Source organism: Scatophagus argus, chromosome 11, assembly GCF_020382885.2.
Source record: "Scatophagus argus isolate fScaArg1 chromosome 11, fScaArg1.pri, whole genome shotgun sequence".
Taxonomy (NCBI): Eukaryota; Metazoa; Chordata; class Actinopteri; family Scatophagidae; genus Scatophagus; species Scatophagus argus.
In genome coordinates, this window is record NC_058503.1 from 3,513,802 (window position 1) to 3,526,920 (window position 13,119).

At 39.6% G+C, this 13,119-nt stretch overlaps 1 protein-coding gene across 1 annotated transcript; it reads right to left on the reverse strand.

The window, feature by feature from the left end:
- Window positions 1-529: 529 nt before the first annotated feature.
- si:ch211-67e16.11 lies at window positions 530-12,827 on the reverse strand. The gene is made up of 8 exons (XM_046404983.1): window positions 11,169-12,827; window positions 9,756-10,028; window positions 7,404-7,658; window positions 5,808-5,978; window positions 5,187-5,318; window positions 4,368-4,534; window positions 3,545-3,811; window positions 530-3,461 (listed from the first exon to the last, which is right to left on the reverse strand). Exons 1-8 carry the CDS (start codon window positions 11,422-11,424, stop codon window positions 3,285-3,287), a joined length of 1,698 nt encoding a protein of 565 aa, XP_046260939.1. The 5' UTR covers window positions 11,425-12,827; the 3' UTR covers window positions 530-3,284.
- Between the last annotated feature and the right edge of the window lie 292 nt (window positions 12,828-13,119).

Genomic DNA, 13,119 nt, shown 5'->3' on the forward strand with positions numbered 1-13,119 from the left:
GTAATTACTACTACTGAAAATGTATTTTATTGTGAAAGCAAGATCATTTTCTGCTTTCCAGGATTTCAGATGCAGTCCAGTGTGGTTATTTCTCCAACACTAGAACAGGGATAAAATGAAGTGTTAAAATAGATATAACTATATGAGTTTTGTGCTTGCTGAACTGATGTTTGTCACTGCAGTGTTCTTTGGAAATTGCAGTTGACTTGGGTATTTCAACATTTTTGCTTCTTTGTTACAGAAGTTACAATCATGCCTGTTTAAATTATGTTATTTCATTAAATACTGTTTTTCTTGTAGTGATGAGTCAAATGGGAAAGTATACATTCCAGCACCTTGAAGTGCTTCAACTGGCAGTCACCCAACATTGTGCACATGTAAAACAGGACTTTCAAAGCTAGAACCATGGACACTCAAATTATGCCGATCTACAACCTGTCAGAGTGGTGTGTTTATATGACCTATGGTTATCAAGTTGGTGCTTTAGAGTTTGAAGTCAGACAAATAAATCTCATGTACTTAACTGGTTTCTAAAAGTACTTTATTTACTAGTTTTTGTGATTTGCTGCATGCAACTACAAACATTTGTGCTAAACTACATCTTACTGTACAGATGAATGCACAATTGCAACTGTGAATATGCACATGTCAACTTCATGGACACAGTTCTCATCTAAAACATCCCTTGCATTGAGAAAATTGCTCTACCAATCAACTTCCATCTCTTGATTAAACAAATCTCTAATGTAAAACAAATCAGTACACCAACAGACATGAGTACAAAATTTCATAGAGGATATGAGATGTACACTGGGCTGTGGTATATATGGTTACCCACTAGAAGAAAAGACATGTTATGTATGTTAACATAACAAATATCGCAAAATACCACAAACAGTAGAGGACGACATGTACATTGTTAGTGTTAGAGTGGATTAATATTTGAGCATATGCATGTTTCATGTGATGCCTCTGTCTTTGTGATTGAGCACATTCGCGTACAGCCCCGCAAGGGCGTTTGTGATTTCCTGTATGAATGTGGTCTGAAATGTGGTCAGGCACTAAAAATAGATAAAGAGTTAACACCTAATAAAAAAAAAAGATACATAGGCATTCATTTACCAGTTTAGCAAAACTATCCAACATTAAATGTCTGTGTTCGTAAAAAGCATGTGAACCTCTAGGATTATCAGTTCATTTTTAAAAGTGTAACTGAAGTCAGTTGTTTCAATTAATGGGGTGACAATCAAGTGTGAGATCAGATTCTGCTGTAGAGAAAAAAACCTGGTCTTTACTGTCAAAGTGTTGTCTTCACCACACAGGTTTGATGACAGGATCAAAGGAGATTTCTGCAGAGTTCAGACAAAAGGTTGTAGATGGTCACCAGGCTGGAAGGGATTACAAGCAGGTTAGAGTTTGACCGTCAACAATCCACTGTTGGGCTGATATTGTACAAACTGAGGAAATTGAACATTATGGTTTCTCTCCGCAGGAGTAGTCATCAAAGAAAAATCACTCCAAGAACACGATGTGTAATGCTCCAGAGGTCTCAAAGAACTCGAGGTTAACAGCAAAGAATTTACAGGCATGTCACTGCCACTCAAGTGGGTGGCATTAGGTACTGAAAGAAACACACTTTCTTCAGCAAAGACAATTAATGTTAGAAAATTAGCTCAAGAAAAAAATGAAAACTGTACCAAGTTGATGATGTATTTTTGTGAAACTGGTTCCTCATTTAGTTGTAGGACTTGATCTTGATCTTGGTCTGATCACATCGCATTTACGCAAAAACACAGAAAATACTTAAGGATTCACAAACTTTTGAGTAGCACTGTACATACACACACACTAGCAAGTTGTGCCCTTATTAAAATATCACAGCCAGTCTATGTAGTAGTGAGGGCAGTCTCAGTGCTTCATATCTTAATCATGATCATTGCCAAGCACTTTCTGTCTCATTTCCTGGCTGGCTCAATGGCTCTCCCTTCCTCAGGTTAAGAAGCCTAAAATGTCCTCCATCTCTAAATCTTAAAAATAAATTTGACTTCAGACACCACTATGATTCAATGTAAAATTTACATTTTTCCTTTGGAGGTTCATTAGTCATTATAACCCAATTCTTAAAACAAGGACCAATTTCCTGTGTTCACTTTTATGTTCACTATTATATATGTGATTTACATTACTGAGTTAAACTGAGTATTAGGTCATTAGTCCTGTCACAAAATGAAACCTTCAAAAATATTGCCAGTACTGGTTGTGAAAATTTATGCTTTACCTCAGGAAGTTTAAAGTGACAAAAAATTGTAGTTTTTAACTGTGAGATGCAGGTAAAAGTAAGCAAGTAGGCCGTGAGGTTTTTGTCAAGGTGTGAATGCAATTTTTTGAAAAATATGTATGTTTTTACCTCCTCCAATTTTTCTTGTGATCAAATTCAAATGCACATAATCTCAGCCTTATGTTTGGGGGTGTGTTAGGTATTGTCCAGTATTCAACCTTTGAGGCACTGTATGAAAAACAGAAGTATAGGAAAAGATAAAAAGGAAAGAAAAGCAGAATAAAAGATCAAATGATGGGCGGAAGAAGAAGTCGAGAAAGGAGTTGAATGTCAGCAAAAGGAAAAACAGGAAGAAATTTAAGAAAAGAGAGAGGGAGATAAGGAGAGACATGAGGATGCAAAAAAAGGAAGAAAATGACATATAAGCAAAGAAAGAAAGGAAAGAGGGAGGTAAGAAGGAAGGAAAGTAGAGTGGGAGGAGATCAAGAGAGGACAATGGCTGACAGAAGGTGAAGCAAAGGCCAGAATGAAGAAAGACGACAGAAAGAAAAAAAGGAAGAAGAAAGAACTGTTGAGATGGACGATAAAAATAGAGAGAAATGATTGGCCTTGAAATGTTTCAGTGCCCAGGAGATGTGGTGTACACACACATATACACACACACACTGACCGGAGCATAAGCTAGCAATGGTCTCCTAGAGTGACTGTCCTCTTGCTGAACTCACAAACACACACATACACGTACACACATTGTTCACATGGTTCTCAGGACACTCCCATTGGGATGAGTTGTCATCACCATGGTTACTGTCGGAGTTAGGACACACACACATACGCATACACACACACACACACTAATGTCCACTGAGTACATAGAAACTTAAGTCCTAAGTAAACACACATATCAGCAAATATACATGTGTGTAATGCAAATGCTTGTGTATGGTCTGTGTGTGTGCATTTGTTTCCCGCTCTCTTTCTCCAATTCAGTCTCAGTGTCTCTCTTTCAGTTGGTCCTCCTGTGTTTCCGGTGCCAGAGAGCAGTAGGCAGATTCTGACAGCCCTGGTACTCCCGTCGCATCTCACCATCCGTCAGCGGTGGTGTGGCATTGCATGGGGCACCTGCTAATGTCACGTTTAAAAGGCCGGCCCATGGCTCCAGCAGGCGAGACATCCCAGTACCCTAACGACATTAGTGAGAGAAGAGGAGATTAGAAGTTTATTCAGCAAAGTCAAAAGAAAAAAAAAAACCTTAAAAAAAATTACCTTTCCAAAGTGGTCCAGCAGGCAGGTTGTGGAACTGATGTAGGACCAGCTGCTGTCCTCCCAGCCCGGAGTCAACCTCTGGTGATTGTGGGTCTGCCTTGTCTGGCCCTGGATCAGAACCACGTTGAGGTGTTTCTGGGAACCTCGCAGCCTCTTGGAAAGAACACCACTGTAGCTCTGATCTACAAACAACAAAACACGAGTCGCCTTGCAGCCGGCCAGGTCAGCCAGCAGCTCGTTGACTGAGTATCGCTCCTTCAGATCAGCCTGGTAAGAGAAACAGAGAGGTAAGAGTGTCAAAGAGACAAAAGTAACATCTTTTGAAACTTGTAGATAATACTTTTTTTTTTTCAATGGTCACCACTGTAAACTCAAACGAGTTTCAGAGGGATGGTGAGGGTATGCAGAGAAGGGTGAGATCAGACTACTAGGGTGGTCAAAAGTATGAACGAATCAATACTTTGTTAGCATCACATGTCTCCCATTTTGCATAAAGAACCACAAAACCACCACACAGTTTGTAACTAGTTTAACTTGCATGCAAACCACTAGAAATGAAGCTTAGCAAAAGTTCAGTCAGAAAGACTATGTCTTTGCACATGCTCCTTTGGCCTCAAGCTTTCTCAAAATCCTTAAGCCCCACAACTTCATTTTTGCTTCTTCTAATCACAAATATCATGTTTCTCCTTTAACCAATCATTTGTGAAGCCTCCAGGAAATGAATGTAAGTCTATGTAATGTCCCCAAAAGAGAAGGAAACACAACAGTGTGTGTATGTGTGTGTGTGTGTGTGTGTGTGTGTGTGTGTGTGTGTGTGTCTTACAATGCCATTGAGATTAGCATCCCAAAGCAGCATGGTGCCGTCATTGCGTGTTGGTGAGTTCAGGTAAAGAACCAGCGTGTCGGCACAGTGCTGCTTTCTGCAGATGTACGACACATGGTTACGAATCACCTCTTTCTCCGTTGCCGAGTACACCCCCTCTATATCCTCTGTGGGGGGAGAGAGGGCAGAGAAGAGACATGGTCAATTGGTTGGTCCAGTCTTTGGTGTAGTTTATCTGTTTTACTTTGCACCCAGAAAGAGGAAAACTTGTTCACAACGAGCTTTTCTTTATCTACTGTGAAAAAAAATACTTATTTGTATTTTGACATGTCATAAATTCTGAGCTATTTCTTCTTAGCTTTAAGTTTATCTTTGCCATTAAGATAAATTGGAAGAAGAGAAGAACAAAGGTAGCAATATAGAGGCAGAGAAATAGAATGTCTGTAGTATTATTTACTTTCTGAAACACATGCACTAGATTTATATGGGATTAAGTCCGCCTTATAGCCACATGGATTTAATCACGAGTAAGCCCACTTCACTGAGGCCAAGACCTAACTTTTAGTTTAATGGTCCAGATTACACTGTCCAATATTCAGAAGATTTTTATAAATTATAGCAGCAGTCAGCTTACAAAAGTAAATTGAGAAGACTTTTTCTTTTAATTTATGCTTAATTTATACCTGAGCAGCATTCAGCTATACAAAGATATACCAATAAAGCAAAAGAGAGCATAAATGAGGCTCATAGCATTTCAAGAAAAATACACAGTTTAAGACTTTGGTCAGCCAGAGTGTTCTTAGTGCAACACCAGCCTACCAGGAAGCTGTCCGCTGCTGGCAAAGAAGGTCTTAATGTGATCTTTATGGAAGCCATTGTTCTGCAGCATTCTGTAGAACCTCTGAAGATTCTGAACATGATGATGGAAGGTCATCTGCTGCTGCCAGCCACCTGCAGTGTAAATACACAGATTTTCAGAAGGCACCTTGAGCATGGCACACAGCAGAATGCCTTTCTATGAGTCAATCAGAGACACAGTAGGACCCTAGCTCTAGCTACTGTGGCCGTGGCTTGTTATGCTAACATGTTCATTTATTATGAGCCTTTCCCCTAAAGAGGTCTGACAACCAAAACCTCAGTGAGTCAAAGATGCGATATACAGTTAATAGTTTTATAGGTTTCATTAAATACAAGGTAGTCATTGTATGATTTTATTTTATTTTAGCACAAATAGTAGTATAATACCATTTACCCTGATACTTTTGGTAACAATAATTGTGGTATAAAAATTTTATACCAGGACATCCTTACATCACACACAGCCCTGGTCACTGAGGTTCTACTGTGAGTGGTCAATTGCGGCACAATGTCAAAACCCCTCTATAATATTTATCTCCAAGACAACAACTAACACAAAAAGGTGTGAGGTATGTAAACTACCTGAGATGAGCACAGCATGGTCACAGGTCTGGTAGAGTCGACAGGAGAGGTGAGTGGCCAAAGGCTGCTGGTGGCAGCGTCTGGTGTTTTTATTTAGCTCACAGCTTGAGATGGGCAGACTGGGGGAGCCCATTGGCAGGGGCTGAGGGCACCTTGCAAACTCTGTGTGCTCTGTTGGAGGAGGGAGCATGTCGGAAATGTAAAAAAATCTTAGCATTACAAAAAAATGCACAGCTGCTTCTCTTGAAAACGACAAAGTAGTGCTGAAAACATTTCCTGATATCATTTCCAATCAGACAGATAGGTATGCTGGTATGGGCTACTTAGAAAACAGCAGGTTTAAATGAGTCACAGTCAACAATTATTACATTTAATCAACACATATTTGTGGTTTTATCATAAAGATTGTTTGCCATTACAACATGATAACATTTTCCTCATGGTTTTTCTGAGGAGGCCCAGGTGGCTGGCAGAGGCTGGCATTGTGGGTGGTCTTGGCATAACATGATACTGCATTTCACACATAAAACCTCCTACCAGGAAAAATGAAACAGAATGCCACACAGAATATAATACTCATCTGCAGTTCAACATTCTTCTTTTTCCCAAGACTGTCTGACATTATATCTGTTTGTTTACTTCACTTCTAAAACTTGATAGAAAATCAATTTTTAGTGGTTTTCACTCTTGTGCCACCATGAGATTGAAAGGGTTGCTTTTGAATGAAATATGTCAAAATATGGGATGAATTTCCATTTGGTACAGATATTAAACGTCCACAGAGGTTGAATCTTAATGACTTTCAGACCTCCTGACTTTTTCCTAGCTCCACCATCAGGTTGATATTTCTGGTTGTGGGTAAAATATGTCCAGTTATTATTGTGATAAAATGCATTTAAGTTATGTCCCAATCAGGATGAAATGTGATAACTTTCTTTATCCCCCTATTCTCACCTACCACCAAACATTTTATCTGATGGGTATTTTGTTATTGTACTGTTTTCTGACATGTGAATGTACCGAGCTGCTAGACAGCCTAATTTTGCTCTGGTAAAGTTACCCTATCTTATCTTATCTTTTGATTTGTACAATATTTTGGCTTATGACCTGCTAAACTAATGGCAATGTCATCAGCAGGCTACTTTGTATTTAATGCTCATTAGCAAATGTTAGCGTACTAACACATTGCATTAAGGTGGTGAACACAGTTAACATTAAACCTGCCAAACATTATTATTAACATGTCACCATTGTGAGCATGACATCATCACATTAGAATCTTAGTCTCCTTATTTTTTTTGTTTGTTTGTTTTTGGTGTGTGTGTGTGTGTTCAGGGATGTTCAGCCTTTCAGGAATTAATGTAACCAGCGGTGATTATGCTTTACCTGTTGTTAGATGAAAACTCTGACATCACCTCAATCTGTGTGTTCAATTGAGACCCATCAGGATGTGTTTAGCCTAGCTTAACACTTACACGAGGAGCAGGGGGGAACTGATAGAAGAATATACTGTACTTGTTTGTTAAGTAAAAAAAGGTGTGACTGGGATTTGTTCAGACCAGCTGAAGCCTAGTAAAATCAATGATTTAGACCTACCAACACATCTGAGTCTCTGTGTTCGGTTGTTGTCTCCGACTTCAACCACCAGTGGAAGGAAGTGGACTTCACAGAGTCCTCCAGCAGCCCGCTCCACCAGACGGCTGCCACTGCTAGTGGTAACGGTGCCACTGCGCAGCACCCCACCTGCCAGCCGACCATGTCCATTACCCATAAGCCTCTCTGGCCCAGCTTGCCGACGCTTCAGCTGGTTCTGACAGCGACCCTTCAAAGCCAGAGTCAAACACTCATCACCTGAAGACGCAGAGAGTGAAAGACATTTTGATGATATCTTTGGAGACAAGTTTAAGACTAGTTATCCTGCTGTGGAAAATAAGATCAGAGAGCTATTACTATCAACGTGGCCTTCTCTGGCTGAAAAGGTAAAAATGTATTTGTAAAAGTGTAATGTTGTTTTCACACCTAATCACTACAGATCTGAATATCTGTACTACAGGTGTGTGCATGTAAGGTCCCTTAACCCACTTCATAAGGATAAGGGATGATAGGTCCAGGGGCCAAAACATGTTGATCTAGCTTTGATAGGCATGGCTAAACCTGATTAAGTAAGTGACATAAAAACATAAGAGCTAAAGTTTGAGTGGGGTGAGAGGGGGGTTGGAAGTCACTTATTCAGCAAGTGACCTAAAGTGGAAAGGAGTTTCTCCGATTTCCTTTAATTCCTTATGATTTTCTCTCCACCTCCTTTTCACTCACTCCATTTATCCTCTTTGCGCCCTGAGCTTCTTGTTTATTGGCTTCAACACTTCTCCCAATTTCTCTTCTGCTTTCTTCCCATCTTCTCCTCCTCTCTGTACACAGCCTTCCCTTTCTTCCTCCCTCCTTTTTCTCTTGCTCTCCTGTCCTCGTGAGGTTAAATGAGGTCTGAAGAAAGTTTTGCTCCAAAAGACTTTGGTCCAAAACCATCTACAGAACCCAGCAGGGGGCACAGTGCCATGTGTGTGTGTATGAATAATTCACAGGTGTGTGTTCGTGTAACACGCAGCCAAATTCACCTCAACATCTGGCCCTGACCGCTCTCACAGCGGGACGTCAACAACTTCCACTTTCAAACGCATCTCTTTGACAGAACTTGTGAGGACCATTACAGAATACATTCGGCTCCTGTCCCTTTGGACCATTTCTACATGAATAAAACACTTTGGAAACACTTTTTTTTACACTCCTTTTTGACCTTTTACATTTACAATGTTGTTGATCATAACTTGTTTATGTCCTGTGTTAGGATTTGTTTTCAGCATTAGTCTTAAAAAAAAAAAGCATTTGATTTTCAGCTATAAATGAATAATAAATATAATATATAATAAATAATAAAATGGCTTTAGAGAATTTCAGGAGACAATAAAAACAAAGAGTATTTTGGCCATATATGTAAAAGACATGACAATCAAACAGTGATTCTAAAAAGTTCCATTTTTTTGGTAGTGGCAATCTTTACTATGCACTATAAAGTCTCTAACTCTATAAGCTGTACGCTGGTTTTTACAAATACAGAAGTACAATAACACACACGCAAGCACATGCAGACAGAGCCATATTAGATGTTGCTATTAGACCGCTGGGTCGAACCCCCTCTGTGCACCGAAGTGTCCTGCATAAATGGAGCTTTCAGAGTGCGAGACCATGTGCACTCAACTTTAACTTTCTTTTCTGCTTGAGTTAAAGGTTGAATTTTACGCACACATGCACATACACACACACACACTCGCATTTGGTGAACTGAAATTCACAGGCACGCAGACAAAACACAAACAGGCTTGTGGACGTTACAGCGATAGCCTAATAATACTGCCGCTGTTATTTTTAGTACTACTTCTTTCACTTTTCATGCTGGAATATTTTTATGATTACTATATTATTTTTGCTGCTACCACTGATGCAACAGCAACTTAATACTTCTACTATCAGGCCTATTGGCCTTGCTTTGAGTTTTTCTCTGTGGTCACACGTTGCAGCTGAAACCTCCCCTGAAGCCCAAAAATATGCCTGTTAAACTGCTGACAGACAAGACACCTTGAACTACTGAATCTTTGATCCATGGAGGTTTTATATATATAAAATCCCATCAAATGGCTGTAAGTAATCTCTGACGTCATCACAGTGTAAAGGCCACACAGACAGGAAGTAAACCTAGAAGCTAGAAAACTTTTTGGTGTATGTGTCAGCCGAGAATAGGCGCCATCTTTGCGTGGGGTATCTGGTCCAGTTTACATCTATGAGTGATTACAAAGAATATTTATTATGAAAGTCTAGTCATTTCAACAAAGTTAACAATGACTTAATAGTGTATGCACAGAGAGAGAGAGAGACTTTCAGTATCAGTTGACTCACCCAGGTAAATGCCATCCAGATGGGAGCATCTCTTCTTTGTCACATTAACATCCACATAGAAGAGGACCACTGGATGTCCAAAGTTCTCTCCCGGGCTCGGATCCAGCACCAACACGGCGTCATGAGCCATGGAGCCTGGGAAAGGCTGCTGGTGTCTGTGTGGACTTTTACCTCCATTCAGCATCTGGCTGACATCGAATCCTCCCCGTGGTTTGGAGCTCACCATCCCAACCGAAGAGTCCGGCAGGATGGCCAGAACTTTTTCTGGGTTACCTGGAGGGTTTTAGAAGACATTGTCCACAGGAATTAGTGTAGTGATACTCAGACACACTGTTCAACCATTGCCATTACCATTGGAGACATAAGTCTTTCAAACAATAACTTCACTTTGACTTTAACTATACTGACTAACACAGTGACAATATAATGTCATACAATTCCTTTTAATATAACATGGTAATTTTAACTTGGAGGTCTGAATAAAATCTGGAAAAACCTTTAGGAGATTTTACATTATCTATTTATCTATCTATCTATATTCTATGCTTATGCACTTGAAATGAGTTCAGATGTTAGTAAATATAAATGTTATACACATAGTCTGCTCATTTCAAGTTTTTACTCAAGCCTTTTTTAATTGCCAACATGTTGACTTAGTAGTCATAGCAGGAAAAGAACTGGTGTTGCTAATTACATTAATGAATGTCCTGTTCTGATCAAGGGTCCTAGGAATCCATGGCAGTGTGACGGTGAGGCAGCATGCATAATCCCAGAACCGATAAATTAAATTCAGACATCATTAATTACATTACACCGTTTATGTTGCATTTTGTTTCGATGCATCTTGTTATTTATTGCTTTGCCCAACATTTTCTGTTATAATGAATAATTCATATTAATGTTGATAATGATACTAACCAAAACTAATTATATAATAATTAAAATTACATATATATTTATAATTTTTTTATAGGAACAAGAATTTGAGAATAATTTGAAATGGTCTGGCAAACCTGAACGTGAATAGATTCATCTTTCTCTGGATTTCTGACAAATCAGCCACATAATTTATATAATTCAAGATGTACAGCAAAGTCAGCACCTTCATTATTTCTTATATATGTTTATTTTTTAAAAGCACCCAATCAGTTTGACCACTAAAAAATTATATTGGTTACTTTTGGTTTATTTACTCCTTCATCATGGATATTTATATACTTCTTTAAATGTGAAAAATTGTACATTTATATTGTTTGTCAGTGGACAACACGCGCTTGCATAATCCACTCTAAGCTGTAACACTGTCAACTATAACTGCTATAAACTATGCTAAACCCTGAGAAATAAAAATAACTAAACAAATACATTAGATAAGATAAGACCTTAGTGATGGCTGACCCTTGCCCTGCCTACCTGCGGCTGTGCGTGGCTCTGATACGTAAACAGCCACGGCGGACAGTGGCAGGTGTGCGAGCCGCCTGCACTCGGCCTCAGAGAGTGAGGACATGCGAAGGCACCGGTCCAGCTGGTCCCACTGGAGAGACTGGAGGCCTGAACGAACCCATCGCTCCAGCCGGCCCGGGGCCACACTGCCTGTTAGGGGGGTTGCCACTGCAATGTGGAGGACAAGGATGGAGAAACGAGCTACAAGAAGCACCAGGAGCCTCATTGTCACACCTTTATCCCTCTGGTTCTTTTCTCTTGGTTTACCCTTTTAACCTTTTCCTCTCCTTTTCTGGATTTTCCTTCCTTTATTTGACCTTTCTGTTTTTATTTTTGTCCTTTCGTACACCCTATTCTTTTGATTTGTTCTAGTTGTGCTGTTTACTTTTGGTTTTCCTCTGGGTTCATCCTTTTCTCTCGCTTGATTGTCCTCTATCAGCTTTAAATCACCTTCCCTTTTTCTTCGGTTTCTGCTGATATGTCTCTTTTCTGCTTTTTCCCTTTACTCCTCCGTATCTTATGTGTTCTTTAACTTTTGACTCTTCACTCCTGTGTTTCTTTAGCTTCCTTTTGGATTGGCCCTTGAACTTTTCCTGCTTCTCTTGTATCTTTTTAGTTGTCCTCTTCACTCTTTGTCAGAATAATTTATTAAAATCTCCAAAAACTAAAAAAGTTCAATCAATTTCAGACTTTTGCTCAGTTTTGTCAGCTCATAAGGTGGTATTCCTTCTTCCCTTTTAAGCTCTTCTTTGTGTGTCTTGAGAAAGTGAAGTTCACACAAATGTTGGCCTACAACATTTTTGATCATTAATAAGTTGTCAGAAAAGCGTTTCTCCTCTTCGCTCTCTTTGTTTTCTTATTTATTCCTCCGTAGTTTAGGTGTTCTTCTGTTACTCAATCTTTATGTTCTTCTTTCTGCCTCCTTCCTTTATGTCAGACACGAACATCTTCTTTTAATTGTTCTTACAATGAAAACCTTTTCCTTCTTTCCTTGCGTCACTTTTTCTTCTTTATTCCTCTTTTCATCTGGGTTTCAGAAGGGACAATACAGTATATCCAAAAAATCAATTAAGACTTCTGTGACTGCTCTTGTCCTTCGTTGATAGATCGACTTTCCTACTTCTTCCTCTTCTTCTTCTTCTATATTCCTCTTTTGGGAGAACGATTTATTCACCCTAGCTGGAATACCTTCAGGCTCTGGGTTGGTTTGGAAGCTGAAAGATCATCCTGGAGAAGAACGATGTTGTCCTGATGTTCTCAGAGAACAAATCCTGTGTCTTGTTCTGCTACAACCAGCTTGTTCTGCAGACTCTTTGCTCTCAGTGACACTTGAGACTGGATCGTCCAAGGCTCTGAGGACAGACGCACTCCTGCTGCTCAGCCCACTCACTGCTCCATTTCAGTCTGCTTGCTCTGTCCTGGTCTCTCTCTCTCCCTCTCTCTCTCTCTCTCTCTCTCTCTCTCTCTGTCATATACACACATAAGGAGAGAGATTGGTCCAGATAGGAGGGAAAGGATGAGTGGAAAATGGATAAAGACCATGAAGGAAATGGGAAAAGGAGAGGTAGGAAGGAGGAAGAAAGAGAGACAAAGATTGTTTTAAAAAAGTGTGAGAAAGTGTGAATAGATGAAAAGTATAGGAAGTAGACAGGAGGAAAAAAAATAATAGCCAGGAAAAGGGAAAGGAGAAGACACAAAAAGAAGGGAGTAAAGAATCTTGTGTGAAAAAGAGGAAAGAGAAGACAACTGGGATGGGAAAGAAAAAAGAAGAGGGAAAGAAGAGAGCAAATGGAAGAAATGCAAGAAAAAAATGGAAGGAGAGAGGAAATGAAATTGGGGAAATGGGATGAAGAGGGTAGGGAGAAAGGAAAGAGGAAAAGAGATTAACAGGAAAGAGGTAAGTAGGAGAGAAGAAAGATAA